Consider the following 20378-nt stretch of genomic DNA (forward strand, 5'->3'; position numbering starts at 1 on the left):
GGGTTGTCCAAACTTTTGCCTGGTGGTGTACATTACCAACACATTCAAAAAGACATGACTGGTTGGTAATCAGTAACCAATAACAGAGACGGCTTAAGTCAAAGATACTGTAAACCACAACAGTTTCAAAGTTAGGAGGGAGTAGTTTCACATTTCATCAGTTACTGAATGCAAGTCAGAAAACTGCAAACTAATAACTAAATGGGAGCTTCAGGAGATCTTTAAAAGGTTAAGTTGGCACAACCATCTGATAAGTTTTTAAGCAAGCACCTATAAGACAACATTTGAAGTAAAGAAGTCTCAGAATTTGTTAAAGTCTATCTGCAACAGGATTCTTAACAGATCCTGCAGAAGCTGAGACAAAGCAATTTTATATATCTTTTATGTCAAAAGGGTGAGAAACTAAGCAATGGCTTCCCTTAAGTGTCAAAAACACACGATAAAGACAGAGAATTATGCTGTTCCAGCAACAAGCGGAGCACACTTATCATTCAGTTCAATTGAAAAAGTTTCTGTTTTCATTTACACCTTTTGTGCACCAGTCTCCTGCAGGCCTGTTAGACAGCAAGTGTACATATTTCTGCAAACCAGAAACCTGGTTCACCATCTTGCTTTAGGTAGGCAGAGATGCAAGTGAATATGGGGGGCGAGACTTTAGCTTCACTGCCTATCTCTGCTGTTAGACAGGCCAGGTGCTGGAGCAAATTCACAGCAAGAGTCGTTAAAGTGTGTGCAGAAGTGTCACAAAGACACGCTAAAATCCCCTTCTGCAATTCATGCACGATGGGTGAAAGTATCAAGAAGGGCCAGAAAGGCTCATGAGTCAAAAGTACTCTTTTATTTACAGTCATATTACAAAATCCACACACCCACAAGGACAAAAAGTCACCAGTACAGGTTGTATAAAAATGAAATGACGTCCTCTTTCTTTTATCTCAGATTGCCAACCTTTCGCTGATTTAAGATCCTAATAACTGATCACTTGAATTTCCTGTGAAAACTCCCAAAATGCATTGCATCTTCTGTCGCTGCCTCATGCAGAAATAACCTCAAGCCGACTTGACTTGACTTTTTGGCCGATGTCAGACCAGGCACCACATCAAAAAGAAACAACAATGTTATGTGGCAGCCTTGTGGTCAGAATGCATATTGCGTTGAGACCACAGCATTTAATCTGCGATTCCAGCTAGGAACCTTTGCTACAAATCACTTACCCTCTCCTCTCAATTACTACTACGTCTGTTCTGTCCACATTTGAAAGAGAAAAATCCAAACCACTATACTATATAAGATATAACACAATTTAATGGTGGACTTAAACATGGCCACAGTCTTTATTAACCAGCTACAGCCAGCTGATTACCTGTTTGACACAGAGAACTTATAACCATTGCTGGATTTGTTCAAAACAGTAATACGTTGTATAAACTGCACTGTACTGTTTCATGTGAGAGATGCTAACATGCTACATGACATTTAGAATAGTTTAAATCCTAATTCTCTTTTTACTAACCTTTTATTTTGCCTTTTAAGTTGGTATTTGTTCTTGTGCTAGTGTATACTCAGCTGTATTCTGTTAGTGCTTAGCAAAAGTTCACTTAAATGTCGAGCAGAAAAAAACTGTGACAGTACACCTGTGGTGGTAAAGTGGGCAACAAACCTTTTAAAAGTAATATACTTGAAAAACCAAAGAACACATATGATCAGAATACTGTGAAATTTTAGAAGCTTGAAGCAAAACTTTCATGTGATGCCACATATGCTTAGCACAATATGGAAAACGATGTAAGTGTGTAGCCAGGATGCTGACCTTTGTGCACAAGCCACCACCTAGTGGCTTGTCAGAATAAATGCAAGACACTTAGGTTCATATGATGCTGGTCTAATATATGGAATGAAAAGGTTGCTGTCAGTAATACACTTGTATTATATGATTTCATGATAGAAATCAGCCCTGTGTTTTGACAGAAAAGTACGTTTTGCTTTCCTTTAATAGTATTTTCAACATTCTAAAGGAGTGAAAAAAAATATTGAAATTGTAGAAAAAATACAACCTTACATCAAATTCGTCAAAAACATAACTCAATGACCCACCATATCTTCGTAATGAATCACTCAGATAACCATACCTGCCACTTTGAGCCTCAGATGCTAAGTCCTCTAAATGTATTTTAATCCTCTTTGCAATCAGTATGCTTCTACTTATCAGCTACCAGTTTAACAGATGTAGACACATCTTGTGACAGACCAAAACAGAACTTGTGTGATGACATCGAGAACACAACAAAGTAAAAGAACAAAAACAATTTTTTTAAAAATGGAAGTGAATGGCTCCAGCTCGTCCAGGTCACAGTCCTTGATGTTTCTGTTGGTAACCTGAGAGTCAGCATCTTTGAGAAACTGTTAGATGTGTGTCCTGATGAATTTAAGGCTTTCAGCCTCTCTACCTCTGTGTGACTGATGTATATTGGAGTGTCTTTTCCTCAGATAAGTAATGATCTTCTTGCCCTTCTCTACTTTTAGGGCAAGATTATTTTCCTGACACCGGGCCACCAGTCCTATCACTTCTCTATCCCGTCCCTACCAGTAATCGGCCCAATCACATATGCAAATGTTATCATTCTGGTATTGATCAGGTGGTGCACACACTCATATATGTGAAGACAGCATGTGGCAGTGTACTCAGCACGTGCCCCTGAGTAATACCAATGCTCACAGTTCTGATGTTTGATGTCTGGTTTTCAACTCTGACTGAGTGGGGTCTATCTTACAGGAAGTTCAGAGCTCAGTTACAGAGAAAGGGTGAGTCTGAGTAACAGCAGCAGCTTCTCAGAGAGTCTGACAGCATTAAATGCAGCTTCAGTCATTTCACAGCATTTTCACAGATGATTGGACTGATTCTGTATGCATGTGTGGTGGTGTGAAGGCAGAATACCGGTAAATGTGACTAAATGGTGTTGATAATGCCACCCAGGGAGGGGGTTACACCCCAGGAGAGATTACAGTAGCTAGTGCAAATGTTGTACCAGTTACAAAAGCCCACAGGCTTGTTATTAACAAGCAAAAGTAAGGACAAAACTACTCAAAGTGTAGAGCAGAAAAAAAACATTTTAGGTAGCAGGGCAGCCCTGCTACCTTGTTCTTTAAAACACTTTATTAATAAACATTATTTAAAAGGACAAGGTTCGCTGACACAGTGCTAGCCGAGTTAGTTAATAAAGTAAAAATAAAATAATGAAACGAAATGGTGGTGACCGCCCACTTGGGGAGGCAACCTACAGGAGGGAGTGCCACCAATTACTCACCTGTGTAGTCTCACTGCAAACCTCACTCCAATCTGAAAGGTGCAATTTACCCATTTCTTGATGTGTAAAATACCATAAAACAAGGAACCAGTCAATGTCAGTTTATATGCTTTTACTGACTGTGAAGCACTATGGTCAACTTTGTTGTTTTTAATATGTGCTACATAAATAAATTTTGATTCAATTTGATTTTTGATTAACAATAGTAAAACTACAACAAGGCTAGAACAAGACAGCAGCAGTGTGAGGCCTGTAACAAAAGAGGGAAAACTGTCATCTGGGGTCCACCCTACTATACACTAAATTGTAGATAACCCATGAGGATCCCACTTACCACCCTTTAACAGTTACACAAAATCATCAATTGTCACGGGAAATGAATCCAGTCTGTAATACCTAACAGCTTGTGAGCTTTGCCACCTTGAACAGTAATGAGTGCAAGTTGCGAGAGGTCAAGAATAGACCACAGATGTTCCTTATAACCGACTCTTGATTAACAGCAAAGGAAGGGGTGAATGTTCATGCTGTGTTCACAGACACCATGTATGAAACAACATGAACTAAATGTAACCCACTACAATCTACCCCTGGTGTTTGAATCGTTGTCCCGACGATTGACACTCACTGCCGAGGTCTAAACAGGGTAGATGTATTAGGCACAGGTGCCTGGGAGTTCACAGCCCCTGTTGTTCTACTTCCTATTGCCTGGGGCAGATAATGTCGATTCGAGTGCGTTCCAGCATTAGCACAAGTAGTCCTATGTGAAGAAGCAATATTGTTTTGAACACCAGCCGTAACTGGCAGCTGATCGGTGCAGACCAGCACCACAGAGGACGTTGAGCTTTTTGGCTCACTTGGTATGCAGCAGGTAGGGGCCACAGGCTCCTGAATCCTACACAACAAAAACTCAACAGGTAGCTGGGGATCTCAGTCAAACATCAGAGCAAATGGTGACTCACCAGTAGACTGATGCACTGTGGTGTTACATGTTATACGCATATGCATAAAGTAAAGAGTCCACGCTAGCCAGGACAGTCTTTTTGATCCTTTCAAAACACTTCATCACAATTGCCACTGTTATTTTAATTTAGGATTTTCCACCTTTGATTTTGATGTTATTTTAGTTTTCAGGGTGGAACATGAAGCATCCTGGCTGTACCATTACTGCTCATAAAAAACACAGATCACAAACTCTGCCTCTCAGCAAAAGGGTTTAGATTGAGCTTAACAGTTTAAATGAGCCTGACACATCGGAAGTGGTCCAACAGCCAGTACAGAGGAAATTTAGCAAGGTTGTCACCCACACTGTTTTTCTGATGTGGTCTGGCATATGATTTGCTTCTTACATTTAGTATGGGTGTTAAGACACAAAATGTGCATCGCAAACCAGTTTCTTTTTTAATATATAGATGCCAAATATGTTCTCACATTGTATTTTATGCTGAGATAATGTTTGTGAGGGTTGAACCAAACTGTGATTGAGCTGTTTGTACAGTTTATTGTACGGTTAAACTCACTGGAGTTTGGACTTCATGTGCACACAAAGCACTTGTAACCAACTTATTGGCTGCCAAGTACAACAACTGACACAATTACACTTTGGGAATTAAGGCAAACAGAATAGCCAAAAGGAAAACCTACATTTCTGCTCTTCCCATATTTGCATCTTCATCATCCCAGTTCTCATATACCGCCGTAATGATGTTGCTGTTGCACTCCTGCGCTCAAAACGCCAACAGTTCCGTCAGGACATGAAGTCAGCGTTTTATTGGGTGTCAGACTCCCCGCCTACCGGAGACAGCACTGAAAACATCGCTTTTCCTCCAGCTCTTATCAGAAAGGTGAGCTCAGATCACCTTTTGCGCTTTGTTGGGGAGGTTTTCCTGCACGCGGAGGCGGAAGACACTTGCACCTGCAAGATGAAACTAACTAAAACTTTCGCGGAGTTTCAGCTGGGCTGGCCTCACATGCATTACGTCTTTGTTGTGCTCTGTCTTTTTGCCGTGGTGTATAAATTAACAATTCTATTTGCGAAAAGAAGGGAAGCACTGCGGAACTTCCAAGCTTTTTGGGGGCCGCCGCCACACTGGCTGTTTGGACATGTTCTGGAGGTAACTGTATCAACACACTCGCAGCAGCTGTAACATGTGTAACCGTCCAGTAAAGCTGACCACACCATGTTGGAGAACACCATTCTGCAAACAGAGACACACAGTTGACAGCGTGTAAAGTCTGCCTGCTGTGATGTGTTTCAGTTGTACTTTTTCTCTTTCAGTTTAAACAAGATGGGACCGATATGGACAAGGTAGTGAAATGGGGACAGGAGTACTCATATGTTTTCCCAATCTGGTTTGGCCCCTTTCTCAGTATCATCAATATTCAGCATCCAGATTATGCAAAAACTATCCTGACATCATCAGGTGTGAGAAATGTTTTACGTAGTTGTTGTGTTGATGCACATTTATAACTGTGTAGTAAAGTTAAAAGTCCCTAACACCATTTTTATTTGTTATGTTTCCTAACAGAACCAAAAGATGATTTTGTCTACCGGTTTATTGAGGGTTGGATTGGTAAGACTCATTTGTCTCCCTTCAACAGCATTTCAAGTGCAGAGTTGTTTGTTTTGCTGCTTTCCTCACTCATGCACATGTTCTTCAGGAAATGGGTTGTTGGTGTCAGAAGGTCAGAAGTGGTTCCGCCACAGGAGGCTCTTAACACCAGGTTTCCATTATGATGTTTTGAAACCATACGTAAAATTGATGTCAGAGTCTGCTGAGACTATGTTGGTACGTTGAAGACAATTTAGTTGCATAATTGATAAATAAACTCAAAGTCAGCACGTGTCAGTAAATAGAAGTAAAGCAGGAGCAGTGTCTGTATCCTGCAGAGAGATCACATCTGTTCTCTCATTGTTGGCAGGATAAGTGGGAAAGTTATGCAAGCACAAATGAGCCTTTTGAATTGTTTAAACACATGAGCCTCATGACACTGGACAGCATTATGAAGTGTGCCTTCAGCTGCTACAGCAACTGTCAGACAGAGGGGTGAGCCCAGATGAATCTTTTTAAAGAGTCATTTACAGTGTCAGTTTTATGTTGAGTCTTTGGTTGTTGTAAATCTGCATTTAATGTTTGCCTCCTTTGTCATTTCAGTGGAACAAATGCATACATCAAAGCAGTTTATGACCTCAGTTTTCTAATTGATCTTCGGCTCAGAATGTTTCCGTACCACAGTGACCTCATTTTCCACCTTAGCCCACATGGTTTCAGATACAGAAAAGCACGTCAGGTGACCCTCAGTCATACAGGTAAGCTTTGCTTTGATTCATCTGAACCGTTGCCAAAAATCAGTGAGCCTCACATTATAGTGTCAGATCTACAAATGCTTACATTTTATATTCTTTTCTAAAGAGGAAGTTATAAGAAAGAGGCGAGAAGCACTAAAGGAAGAGAAGGAGCTTGGACAAATACAGGCAAAGAGATATTTGGACTTTCTGGACATCCTTCTCTTTGCAAGAGTATGTTATGTGTCATCAGTTTCAGCCTCTTACTTCAACACATTTCCCATTGTAGGATTTGCTTAATGTATAGGCAAGTCACAAACTGGGGTTTTCCTGCATAAAGGTCATACAGAAAATAAGGCAAGTGCCAACTTGAGATCGTGTCAGATATCTGAAGTACTGGCCTAAAGCTGAAATAGCATATGCATGCAGCAAATAAGCAAAGATGCATGCTGTTGCCAAGCTGCATGTTAATGTCCTCTGACACAAAGACGATGATCAGCCTTTTCATTCTCGTGAGCAGCAACCTGAATACAAAATCTCTTTTGTGTAGAGAATGATCAACACTGGTTAGTGTTTTGCCCAGTTTCTTTCCCAAAAACTTCTCTAAACGGCAGCTTGTAGGGGCTGTCTCAGCTAGCATGTTTATTCTCTTAGTAGACTTGGCTTCCTTTATGAGTATATCATTGCAAATTGTTGTCCTTGGCAGGAAAAATTAAAATCAATAATTAACTGCATGGCAGGTGTTTGCTTAAAAAACAAACAATTAGTGCTTTATATGGCTTTTATCAACTGTAAATATCCTTTATTTCAACGCCAGGATGAGAACCAGCAGGGTCTGTCAGATGAAGATATGCGGGCAGAAGTGGACACCTTCATGTTTGAGGGCCATGACACCACAGCCAGTGGCCTGTCTTTTATCCTCTACTGTCTGGCCTGCAACCCAGAACATCAGAAGATTTGCAGGAAGGAGATTATGGAGGCCTTGCATGACAAGGAAACCATGGAGTGGTAGGCTTGTGAAAGGACAACATTGCAATAGGGAGACAAGTTGGTGCCATTCTGTGGTACCAAAACGTTATTAGGAGACATATAAACAAGATTTCTTATTAGTTGACTTCACTAACACTGCATGTTGGTCTCATTTTAAGGGAGGATCTCAGTAAAATCCCATACACTACAATGTGCATAAAAGAAGCTCTCCGCCTTTACCCCCCTGTACCAGGAATTTCCAGAAAAACCACCAAAACTGTAACCTTTTGTGATGGGAGAACAGTGCCTGCAGGTCAGTGATTTTACTCTGTTGTTATTATCAAAGAGTAAACATTAAATGTCTTCACTTAATAATGCTTTTGGAAACATTTCATGCTACATGGTAAACACAAACTCTTAACCGACGTTGTTTTTCTTTAGATACAAAAATTAAATTTTTTTACATTTCCATAAAGGACCTATATCGACTTAATACTTATTACTTTATTATTCTACAAGGATACGTTGGTATTATTTGATTGTATTGTCACATAGAGTTTCTTTTCTATAAACTAGTATAAATCTCTTAAACGTGTGGCGTAATTGCTTTGTCAGTTCTTCATTTTTCCAAATGGAAGTATTTAAATGTTGGCACCAGATTATTATCATATACATTATATGGGCAGAAAGTACACCGCTGCCTACACATTACACTCACTGGAACTGCTCAGCCATGGGAATCCATGAGCCATGAAGCTCCAGGCACACAGTTTTTGTGCTGATGTTGATGCCAGAGGAGGTTTAGAGCTCTGCAGTTACTGAGTCAGCAGAGCGTTGGAGATTTTTATGCACTCTGCAACCTCACTGTACAGAATGGTGCACATCAGTTTAATGTTGGTTTTTGCTACAATAGTTATCCTTGGTCAGAAGGAGAGGCTGACATCCAGGGAGTAGATTGTAAGAGGTGGAGTTTATTTAGGTACAAGGAGATATGGCATGGTATAGGAGGATGTGGAGGGGTGATATGGTGTTGTTTCTGCGATCAAGAACAGGAAATACAGTAGAACATGAATAAAGATTAAACGGTAATAAAGCTGGCCACAAATTCCTCCACAACAAATTTGCTAAGGCAGTGCATCAACCTGATACTGCTTCTTAAGAGCAATCACATTTATTAAAGTACTACCCAATATGGGCCACAGAGATGACATTTTTTAGCCCCAGCGCTTCTCATGCCTCCGGCCTATCTTGATCGTGTAGGAACCAAAGCAATCAACTCCAGTTGACCAGAAAGCAGGTTTGTGGATCTGGAGTCTTCCTGTGGGCAAATCGGCCATTTTGGTGAGAATTTCTGGCAGTCTACACATTGTCTTTGATGTCTCCAGATTACTTGTCAACCTCTGATGATCCAATAAGTGCGCCCTATCTCTGCAAAGACATGCTCTGGACTAGGGTGCAACAAAATCACATCAAAGTACTGGACAAGGAGCTTAGTTAGTGGGTGTTCGGGAGGTAGCACAGTAGGGTGTATGGTGTCTGAGTCCAGACCTTCAGCACATCTCAGGTGACATCCAACCCTTATTAGGCCAGTAAGCGGATCATATTGAAGGCAGGGCGAACAAAGTTGACTATTTGGGGACAGAGGTTTTCCCTTCATCAGGGCCATCACATCTTCAGGGAAACATATTGAGCTGACTTTAAGATGGCTATCTCTGCTTCCACACGATCAGTGGCAGTCATTGGAGGAGAAGCTGCCCCGTGATGAGCATGGTAAGTGGCTTTCACAAGCTCCTCCCAAGATGTGAAGTTCCTGGGGCTGGAGTAAGAGACTTTGCCACTGTGACAAGGCCACATAACAACCCCTCATCTGAAGTCTCAGCCCTACCAGTAGGGCCAGTGCACTGAACTTTGTTGTATAAACTGGGGGCCCTGAGCCCAATGGCTGGCTGATGAAAGACTACAGAGTCCCTTCCCCCTTGTGATGTCATCAGCCAGGTTTTCCACTGACATGACATACCTCCACTGGTGAGAACCAGTGATCTCCTGGATTTCAGCAATTCAAGTCCCGACAAAGACCTTGTAATGGCAGAAATCAGACTGCAACCAACTCAGCACAGTAGTAGAGTCAGTCCAGCGGTAGAGTAAGCTAGGTTTGGAGAATCTTAGCAAGCTGCGCTCCAGTGAGAGCAGCACTGACTAACAGGTGGCATATAACACCTTGGTATGGTAATGCTCTGCAAGTATGGTAGCTCCTTCTTCCATTCTACCCAGGCGGCACAAAGGACACAGGTGACAGGTTCATCCCAGCCACATAGACTGTACAAGAATCTTCCCTCTAGTGGTATAGGGAAGGAGAAACCCTACAGGGTCATATTGGCTAGCAAACACCTTGTACGCATTGCGAAGAGTTGGTGCTGTGGGCAAGGTATCAGTGGGGCAATGCCAACATAATCCAAGCATCGACTCTTGTGGGTCAGCTTGGTAAGAAGTCAGCCAGAGCTCACAGCTGTCAGAACGGGCAGTAGTAGGCAGGTAGGACACCTCCTTTGGCACATTACTGGCCCACTGCAGTATTTCAAATCCTCCCATGCCCAGTAGTTGCCTTGTTTTGTCCAGGAGTTGTTTAGCTTGGTGTGGAGTCAGAAGCGACTGGAGACAGTTGTCCACATGGACACACAAATGGCAGTGTGGACAGATTCGTATACATCTTCATTCCCCCTCACGGTGGTGTTGCACATGCTGCTGTAAAGCATAAGTGGTGCAGCAAAGGCTGCAGGTCATGCCAAATGGTAACAGTCACCATTCATACACATTAGGTGGATCCTCCTGTTGTCCATCCCTCCAAAGAAAGCGAAGCAGAGGCTGATCTTTGGAAAGCAAACGTACCTGATGGAACATGGCCTTTATATCCCAGCTTATGGCCACCGCATGCTGGCGGAATCGGAGTAACACGCCAAGGAGCAAAGGGCTAAGCGTGGGACCTGGCAGCAGGCCCCACGCTGTAGCATGGGGCCTGGCAGGTGCAGTTGAAGACTAGGCAGGTTTTGTTGTTGTGATGCACAAGATGGCGTGGAATGTACCAGGATTTAGTTGAACCATTCACCTCCTCTGGAGTCAACTTTACCAAATTGCCAGCCTTCTCCACTGTCTTGAACTCCTGGTTGTATGTCTGTGCTCTGCTGGGGTCCTTGCATAGTTGATGCTTATTGGCTCTTTGAAGAGCCATGACAGCCTCTTGAGGTGCCTTCACCTGAGGAAAGTCTTTGCAGCGAAGCAATGGAGTAGCTAACTGTACCCGTTCTTTGATTCAAGGATATCTATTTCCTACTGGTCCTCCTTTGACCTAGTGACCTCCTTTTCATTTCTGAAAGAGAGGACATCAATTTGCCACAGCCTTTCAATATTTTTGTAGAGCTGTGGTGTCTGTGTGATGAAAGACGAGCATAAGCATGCCTGTTCATCCGCTGGATGTGGTAGACTTTTGGCGAGTCCCTGTAGCGCCCACCCCAGCTCAGTACAGACTGCTACTGGCCCTCCAGGTGGTCCCCGGATCACCGGTCAAACAGGAGTGAGAAGGTGCAGGTGATCTGATCCAATCAGGATCATAGGTTTCACCCGGCTGAAACCTTTGAAGGGAAGTCTTTGTAGGTGGCTGTACTTCTTTTTGAGTGTTTCCACTGGACAGGATTGCTCAGCTAGAGCCAGTTGTTCTGCTGTGAAAGCATTCAGTATTTGATGCCTCATCTTTGGCTTACCTTTAGTGGACACCTCCAATGATATGCTTCCCCCATTCAGCTGCAGGACATCCTGTCTAATGGTTTGTAGGGCCAGAACCTCATCTGTCTGGGCAAGGCCAAGGAACTTCACAGCAGCAGGCAATTTTATGGTTCTCTCTGAACCGTCATCCAGCACGGCAAGGTGTCCATGGTTCTCTTCCCATTGTGGAGTTGACTCTTACCACCTTCAACGTCACCATACCGGAGTGACTGGGATGGTCAACATAGATGACACTGGATGCAGTACACGTGGTCAGAATATTGGGATTTTGTTCTTTACCCTTGGCAAGGACATGTTATACAAGGAGGTGTTGCTCACCACAAGTGCTGCAGGGTTTCTTAAGCGTGCCTTCAGCAGAATGATTCCAGCCACATCTCCAACATTTATTCTTATCTTTGATCCAGTCACTTGGGAACTTCAAGTGATCGAGCAAGATCTGATATTTATAATCTTCAGAAAAGTGCTTGTGAGGCCCAAGAACACTATCCAGTCCTTTCTTCAGTAAAGCAAAGTCTCTCTCCTTCCCAGAACTAAAACGGTGAGCATGGGCTTAGGAATGCCATAGGAGGATATGGTGTATGTTTGCTTAGTTTGTATGATAATGATCAGCTAGACACACCCTATAATCTTTTAATAATAATAAACTAAGTACACATTTCTTTCAAATGTAGGTTCTGTTGTTGGAATAAGTGTGTATGGAATTCACAGGAATGCATCTGTCTGGGAAAACCCTAATGTAAGTAAAGACAATTTTATTCCCAGCACAACTTACTACATGGAATACATCATCAACAGAATCTATGATGAAATAAAATTATGAAGTTTTTCAGCACTCTGCTCAAAAGGCTGCAAATAATTTATCAAATAACTGAAGAAGCAATCATGAAACTGGTGCATTAAATTAATTACTAGTGCTGTATTTGCTGAGGTGGGTAGGTCCCTGGTGCCAAAGTGGACCTCAGGACAGATTCAAGCTGGTTTAATGACTTACTATATTATGTGTGTGTCACAACGGGGTGCGCCGATGTGTGCGGAAACAGGACCCAAAAGCAGATGGTGACGAGGAATAGTAATGATTAACAGAAAAGTGAACCTTTATTGCGATGACGGCAGGAAATGAACCAAGAGACCAAAGCAAACAGGCAAAACACTAAGAAACAAAACACTGCACTGGCAAAACACTAAGAAACAAAACACTAAAGGTACTAAGACCAAAAACTATAACTATGACCGAGGTGGAAAATAAACAGGCTAAGACTATGACTATGACTGTAACTCTGGTGAGAATAAACAGACGAACTGACAATGGCATGAAGAAAACAAAAGGCTTAAATACAGACATGAGGTGATCAGGGGAAGTGGCGACACATGGGGGAAAACAGCTGACAGACATAAACCTAATGACAGGACCAGGAGAGGAAAGCTAAATACAATGAACAAAGAACACATGACATTGTCAGAATAAAACAGGAAATGACAACACAACTTAACAGACCTAATACGTGATGAAATAAATAGAAAACCCCAAAACATAGAAAACCCAGGAACAATAACTGCCTAAACTAAAGGCAAATAGGAAATAACACAAACTAATAACATATCAAAAAAATACAAAGAAAACTCAGAGTGCTGGGTCGGAGACCCAGCCTGTGACAGTGTGTCAGAATGCAGTTTTCTCTGCGCAAGTGGTAAGAGTGATAAGGTTCAGAAAACAAGTAATAGACATAACACTGCTCTCTTTCTTTGTCCTGTATTACATTAGGTCTTTGACCCTCTGCGTTTCCTACCAGAGAACATTGCCATGAGATCTCCTCATGCTTTTGTGCCCTTCTCAGCTGGGCCAAGGTTTGTCCTCACCTGAAACTATATCACTGTATAGAGACTGCTTGTAGTAGTCTCAAGTATGTGAATGTGTAACTTAGCACTGACCCCATTTACATCAACACACGGCGGCGACACGGAAACGGTTCAGGGGGCCGACCTCGACGGCGGTGACGTGGAAACAGTTCAGGGGGCCGGCCGTGCGGAAGGCGACGGCGGCGCCCAAGTGTCAGGCGTACCGGCCGAGGCTTGGAGGGCACAGGACCAGGTGACGCTGAAGCAGAGGCTGAGGCCGGACCAGGCGTAGCAGAAGCACAGGCAGAGGCCGGACCAGGCGCAGCAGAAGCACAGGCAGAGGCCGGACCAGGCGCAGCAGAAGCACAGGCAGAGGCCGGACCAGGCGCAGCAGAAGCACAGGCAGAGGCCGGACCAGGCGCAGCAGAAGCACAGGCAGAGGCCGGACCAGGCGCAGCAGAAGCACAGGCAGAGGCCGGACCAGGCGCAGCAGAAGCACAGGCAGAGGCCGGACCAGGCGCAGCAGAAGCACAGGCAGAGGCCGGACCAGGCGCAGCAGAAGCACAGGCAGAGGCCGGACCAGGCGCAGCAGAAGCACAGGCAGAGGCCGGACCAGACGAGGCTGAAGACTCTGACGAGGCCGGACCAGACGAGGCTGAAGACTCTGACGAGGCCAGACCAGACGAGGCTGAAGACTCTGAGGCCGGGCCAGACGAGGCTGAAGACTCTGAGGCCGGGCCAGACGAGGCTGAAGACTCTGACGAGGCCAGACCAGACGAGGCTGAAGACTCTGAGGCCGGGCCAGACGAGGCTGAAGACTCTGAGGCCGGGCCAGACGAGGACGAAGACTCTGAGGCCGGGCCAGACGAGGACGAAGACGAAGACTCTGAGGCTGAAGCCGGAGCCGGACCAGGTGGAGCAGGAGCAGCTGATGCAGAGGCCGGACCGGGCGAGGATGAAGGCTCTGAGGCTGCGGCTGACGAAGCACAGGCTGGAGCTGCGGCTGACGAAGCACAGGCTGGAGCTGCGGCTGACGAAGCAGAGGCTGAAGCTGGACCGGGCGAAGCACAGACCGGAGCTGGTCCTGGCGTAGCAGAGGCAGAACCAGGTGACAGTGAGGCAGCCACAGGTGGTGAAGCAGAAGGTGGCCAGACGGGCTCCTCAGGCCCTCCAGCTGACGAAGCATGAGGCTGAACGGGCTCCTCGGGCCCGCCAGCTGACGTGGCGTGAGGCCGGACGGGCTCCTCGGGCCCGCCAGCTGACGTGGCGTGAGGCCGGACGGGCTCCTCGGGCCCGCCAGCTGACGTGGCGTGAGGCCGGACGGGCTCCTCGGGCCCGCCAGCTGACGTGGCGTGAGGCCGGACGGGCTCCTCGGGCCCCCCAGCAGACGTGGCGTGAGGCCGGACGGGCTCCTCGGGCCCCCCAGCAGACGTGGCGTGAGGCTGGACGGGCTCCTCGGGCCCGCCAGCTGACGTGGCGTGGTGCTGGACGGGCTCCTCGGGCCCGCCAGCTGACGTGGCGTGGTGCTGGACAGGCTCCTCGGGCCCCCCAGCAGACGTGGCTTGAGGCTGGATGGGCTCCTCGGGCCCTCCAGCTGACAAGGCATGAGGCTGGTGTGGTTCTCCTGAACCTTCAGCAGACGAAGCATGAGGCTGGCTGGGTTCTCCTGAACCTCCAGCAGACGAAACATGAGGCTGGCTGGATTCTCCTGAACCTCCAGCAGATGAAGCATGAAGCTGGCTGGGTTCTCCTGAACCTCCAGCAGACGAAGCATGAAGCTGGCTGGGTTCTCCTGAACCTCCAGCAAATGAAGCATGAAGCTGGCTGGGTTCTCCTGAACCTCCAGCAAATGAAGCATGAAGCTGGCTGGGTTCTCCTGAACCTCCAGCAGACGAAACATGAGGCCGGACGGGCTCCCCGGGCCCTCCGGCTGACACTGAAATTGGCTGCACCAGCTGTACCTCCGTCTCCGGCTCCAAACCGGCCTGGATAGCAGTCCCACAGCAGCTTAGCTGAGCCTGATGGCTAGCTTTTCCAGGGCAAACAGTCCCTGTATAGCCGGGCTCATTAACCGGAAAAGTAGTGTCAATTTCAACAACTTCCTGAGAGAAAACATGAGGAGCCAAAATGTAATCACTCACTTGCGTTTGTGATACGGAGCGTCGGTGGCGCGCACGCCGCTTTTTCTTAGGAGTGGAAGACGGCGGAGCGATGGGTGGAAGTCCCTGGTAACTCCGAGGTCCCCCGAGAGCCAGTCGAGTTCCCCGGAAAGAGTGCTCGTGCTCCGGAATGAGCCACGGCTTCCACCGGAGCTCCTCCTCCAAGAGAGCGCAGAATATAGACTGGCGCTCGTCGTCGTCCAAGTCTATGGTGTGCGGCGCTTCCTCGCGCTGAACTGTGACAGGAGTATGGCGAGACTGTGATGAGGGCGTGGAAACTGGTGAGCTGAGAGGTGGTGACGCTGCGGCGAATCTCAGCGAACCGACACGAACACACTCAGGTTCCGGAGGCAGCAATGGAGATGACTGATTGTGGGGTTGTTGTGACTGGTGGGTGCTGGAAGCCATTTCCTGACTCGACAGTCCCTGGGCCTGCAGCATCTCCTTTATCCTCGTAAAGGCATCAACTATGGCAGGTGAGTCCGGGAGCTGGAGAAGGCGGGGATCCCTCTCCATAATAGCTTCAGCAGCGTTAATCATTACCAGCTTGCTCTTCAAATCGGGCGCTGTAAAGAAGCGGTCGAGGATCGCTTGGATCCGAGCAGTCTCCTCCAGACATTCGGTGAGAGCAGAATCCGCTGGGTCCATGACTGGTCAGTTCGTTCTGTCACGACGGGGTGCGCCGATGTGTGCGGAAACAGGACCCAAAAGCAGATGATGACGAGGAATAGTAATGATTAACAGAAAAGTGAACCTTTATTGCGATGACGGCAGGAAATGAACCAAGAGACCAAAGCAAACAGGCAAAACACTAAGAAACAAAACACTGCACTGGCAAAACACTAAGAAACAAAACACTAAAGGTACTAAGACCAAAAACTATAACTATGACCGAGGTGGAAAATAAACAGGCTAAGACTATGACTATGTCTGTAACTCTGGTGAGAATAAACAGACGAACTGACAATGGCATGAAGAAAACAAAAGGCTTAAATACAGACATGAGGTGATCAGGGGAAGTGGCGACACATGGGGGAAAACAGCTGACAGACATAAACCTAATGACAGGACCAGGAGAGGAAAGCTAAATACAATGAACAAAGAACACATGACATTGTCAGAATAAAACAGGAAATGACAACACAACTTAACAGACCTAATACGTGATGAAATAAATAGAAAACCCCAAAACATAGAAAACCCAGGAACAATAACTGCCTAAACTAAAGGCAAATAGGAAATAACACAAACTAATAACATATCAAAAAAATACAAAGAAAACTCAGAGTGCTGGGTCGGAGACCCAGCCTGTGACAGTGTGTCAGAATGCAGTTTTCTCTGCGCAAGTGGTAAGAGTGATAAGGTTCAGAAAACAAGTAATAGACATAACACTGCTCTCTTTCTTTGTCCTGTATTACATTAGGTCTTTGACCCTCTGCGTTTCCTACCAGAGAACATTGCCATGAGATCTCCTCATGCTTTTGTGCCCTTCTCAGCTGGGCCAAGGTTTGTCCTCACCTGAAACTATATCACTGTATAGAGACTGCTTGTAGTAGTCTCAAGTATGTGAATGTGTAACTTAGCACTGACCCCATTTACATCAACACAATAAAAACTGGTTTTATGATGGGCTAAAGCAAGTAGGGGAAAGGGTGAACTCACTGTAATCTAAGATTGATCCCATTTAAAATGCAAGCACCTTTGGCCCTGAATGTTAAAAAATAACATACTATACTCATCCCTACTATTCATATTCCTCATGTCCTAATCTCAGAAGGATCAAACTATTTTCATCATTTTTCAGTTCTTTAGAATATTCACTTGTATATTTCTTACATTTAATATTTTCCTCCCTCAGAAACTGCATCGGTCAGAACTTTGCTATGAATGAGATGAAAGTGGTGACAGCTCTGACACTGAAGCGATACCAGCTCATAGCGGAGCCCACTATGAAACCCAAGATCATCACCCGACTGGTTCTCCGCTCACTCAATGGCATCCACATCAAGATCAAACCTTTAGACGCAGAGAGCTAAAGTGCACTAACTGCAAGAACTGCTAAAAATTACTGTATTTAGAAAGTAAATAATTTATGTTGATTTGAAATACTTCTACTATGTAACAAGCTTTTATATATATATTCATGGACTCTGTCGTGCAATTTATGTTTTTGGGAGAAATTGTCATAGAGAATATGTGTCACAATACATTGTATATAATTTCCCCAATTTTGGGTTGTTTTTTTTCTTACAAAAATAACAGAGATTACAAATACAAATACATAAATATGTCCTCATTCAAAAATGTCTTGTGAAACCTGCATTGGCTTATGGGATGATGATGTCACAATGAAAGTGACATCATCACAGTGAAAATGTAAGCAGTAAAAGTAAAAAGCCGTCAAAAAAATGACCACAAATTCAGATACCTGAAAATTCTACTTAAGCACAGTAATGAAGTATTTGTACATCGTTACTTCCCATCTCTGCCTAGTGGTGGCTCAGGTTCTCAGTATCAGTTTCTCAATGACAAGATCTCCACTCAGATTAAAGAAAAAAAAACCCTCAGCTGGAAATGGCAGTGGTAACATAACCATTCTTATTAGCACGACCTAAATCATCTGCACACCAGGGATGTTCCTGGCAATTAATTGCTTAGTCAACTAAACGAGGGGGGATAGACTAACCAACTAGTCTCAAACTAAGAAACACATAAAGTTAAATTTGAAAACCATTTAATGGAAAGTTTCAAAATAAATGATATGAAAACCATTTTAAACTGTTTTTTACATTCTTCAGTAATGAATCATGTGGCACCTTGCATTGTGCATTATCAACATTACACATTATACTCCAGAAAATTCAGAAGAAAAACACTTAAAACAAACCGATGTTATATATGAAATGAAAACGTAACTATAACAGATGTTCACGTATTACTAAAATATGACAAGTTAACATTGGAAAACAAATAAATTGCAACTGAAAGGGCCAGAACTGAAACTATTTCAAGTACTTAGTTGTTTCTTTGTATGTAATTTGGGCATCCAGTTCATAAAACCCACAAAATCAGGAATTAGAATACTGTGAAGACATCAGCCCAAATTTTACAGGTTTTCCCAGGTGTCATCAAATTGCTTCAATTTGGTTCAATTGCCCCAGTTAGATTCAATATGGGGAAGACTGCAGACTTCACAACTGGCCAGAAGAGAATCATTGATACCCTCCATTGGATGGGTAAGCCACAAAAGTTCATAGCTAAGGAGGCTGGCTGCTCACAGAGTGCTGTGTCCAAGCATATCAATGGAAAGTCTAGTGGACAGGCAAAATGACCAAGATGACCATGGCCTTCAGTGGATTATCAGCCAGAGGAAATTCAAGAATCTGGCAGAGATCCAGAAAGACTGGAATGAGGCAGGAGTCACAGCTCCAAAAACCACCACATTCAGGCGCATCTGGGAGATGGGCTACAACTGTTGGGTTCCTCGGGTCAAACCCCTTATGAGCCTGAGCCAAAGTCAGAAGTGTCTCAACTGGGCCAAGTAGAAGAAGGACTGGAGTGTTGGCCAGTGGTCCAAGGTCCTTTATGAGGTCATCATCTGAAATGGTTTTCCAAAAGTCTTGAAGGAGTTCCCAGAGATACTGAGCACTTGTTGGCCCTTTTGCTGAGCACTCTGCGGTCCACCTCATCCCAAAACATCTCCATTGGGCTTAGGTCAGGTGACCGTAGAGGCCAGGCCATCTGGCACAGCACTCCACTCTCCTTTTTTGCCAGTTAGCCCTCACACAGCCTGGAGGTGTGTTTGGGATCATTGTCCTGTAAATGACGCTCCAACTAAACTCAAACCGGATGGGATGCATGTCGCTGTAAAATGCTGTGTTAGCCATGATGGTTCAGTGTGACTCCAGTTTTGAATAAATTCCCAACAGTGTCACCAGCAAAACACCTCCCACACCATCACACGTCCTCATCCATGCTTCATGGTGGGAACCATGCATGTCAAGACCATCCGTTCACTTTTTCCGTGTCGCACAAAGACACAGCAGGTGGAACCAAAGATCTCAAACTTGGCGAAGCACAGATTTCCACTGGGCTAATGTCCTTTCCTTGTGTTCCTTGGCCCCGAAAAAAGACAAAAACACATGATGAAGCCAGATAATTATGCTGTTATCATTCACTTATCATTCAATGCAAGTGAAAAGGTTTCCATTTTTATTTACACCTTTGTGCGCCTTTGTACACTGTGCGCCAGTCTCCTGCAGGCCTGTTAGACAGCATGTGTACATGCTTCTGCAAACCAGAAATCTGATTCACCATCTTGCTTTAAGAAGGCAGAGATAGTGAATATGTGGAGCGAGACCGCTGCACTTAAGTCCCGACTTCAGTTTCACTGCCTATCTCTGCTGTTAGACAGGCCAGGTGCTTCAGCAATTTCACAACAAGAGTCGTTAAAACATGTGCAGAAGTGTCACAAAGACACGCTATAATACCCTTTTGCAATGTGCAGGTTCATACACAACTGGGTGAAAGTATCAAGAAGGGCCAGAAAGGTTCACGAGACAAAAGTACTCTTTTATTTACAGTTATATTACAAAATCCACCCAGAAAATCCACACACCCACAACGACAAAAAGTCACCAACACAGGTTGGATAAAAATGAAATGACGTCCTCTTTCTTTTATCTCAGATTGCCAACCTTTCGCTGATTTAAGATCCTAATAACTGATCACTTGAATTTCCTGTGAAAACTCCTAAAATGCATTGCATCTTCTGCCGCTACCATATAAAGAAATAAACTCAAGCCAACTGGTTTAACTTTTTGGCCGATGTCAGACCAGGCACCACATCAAAAAGAAACAACAATGTTATGTGGCAGCCTTGTGGTCAGAATGCATGCTGCGCTGAGACCACAGCATTTAATCTGCAATTCCAGCTAGGAACCTTTGCTACAAATCACCAAACAGCTCCTCTCAATTACTACTACGTCTGTTCTGTTCATATTTGAAAAAGAAAAATCCAAACCACTATACAATATAAGATGTAACACA

At 44.6% G+C, this 20378-nt stretch overlaps 1 protein-coding gene across 1 annotated transcript; it reads left to right on the forward strand.

Moving 5' to 3' along the window:
- The first annotated feature begins 4949 nt into the window (after window positions 1–4949).
- LOC146659413 (cytochrome P450 4B1-like) lies at window positions 4950–17526 on the forward strand. Its single transcript, XM_085423445.1, has 12 exons — window positions 4950–5416; window positions 5581–5725; window positions 5831–5875; window positions 5964–6091; window positions 6225–6349; window positions 6458–6612; window positions 6716–6822; window positions 7406–7596; window positions 7737–7870; window positions 12006–12070; window positions 13097–13179; window positions 17188–17526. The coding sequence occupies exons 1-12, from the start codon at window positions 5057–5059 to the stop codon at window positions 17363–17365; spliced, it is 1716 nt and encodes a 571-aa protein (XP_085279571.1). The 5' UTR covers window positions 4950–5056; the 3' UTR covers window positions 17366–17526.
- The last annotated feature ends 2852 nt before the right edge of the window (window positions 17527–20378 follow it).

Source organism: Rhamphochromis longiceps, linkage group LG11 (genome assembly GCF_057381845.1).
Source record: "Rhamphochromis longiceps isolate RC_006_pf linkage group LG11, R_longiceps_female_GT1.1, whole genome shotgun sequence".
NCBI classification, from domain to species: Eukaryota; Metazoa; Chordata; class Actinopteri; order Cichliformes; family Cichlidae; genus Rhamphochromis; species Rhamphochromis longiceps.

What these genes read in the sequence shown, in the direction of transcription:
- LOC146659413 (XM_085423445.1), top strand. Translation starts at nt 5,057, where the DNA reads ATGAAGTCAGCGTTTTATTGGGTGTCAGACTCCCCGCCTACCGGAGAC. An exon ending in ACATCCTTCTCTTTGCAAGA is followed by an intron (nt 6,823 to 7,405) that starts GTATGTTATGTG and finishes TTTCAACGCCAG; the next exon opens with GATGAGAACCAGCAGGGTCT. An exon ending in CCCTTCTCAGCTGGGCCAAG is followed by an intron (nt 13,180 to 17,187) that starts GTTTGTCCTCAC and finishes TTCCTCCCTCAG; the next exon opens with AAACTGCATCGGTCAGAACT.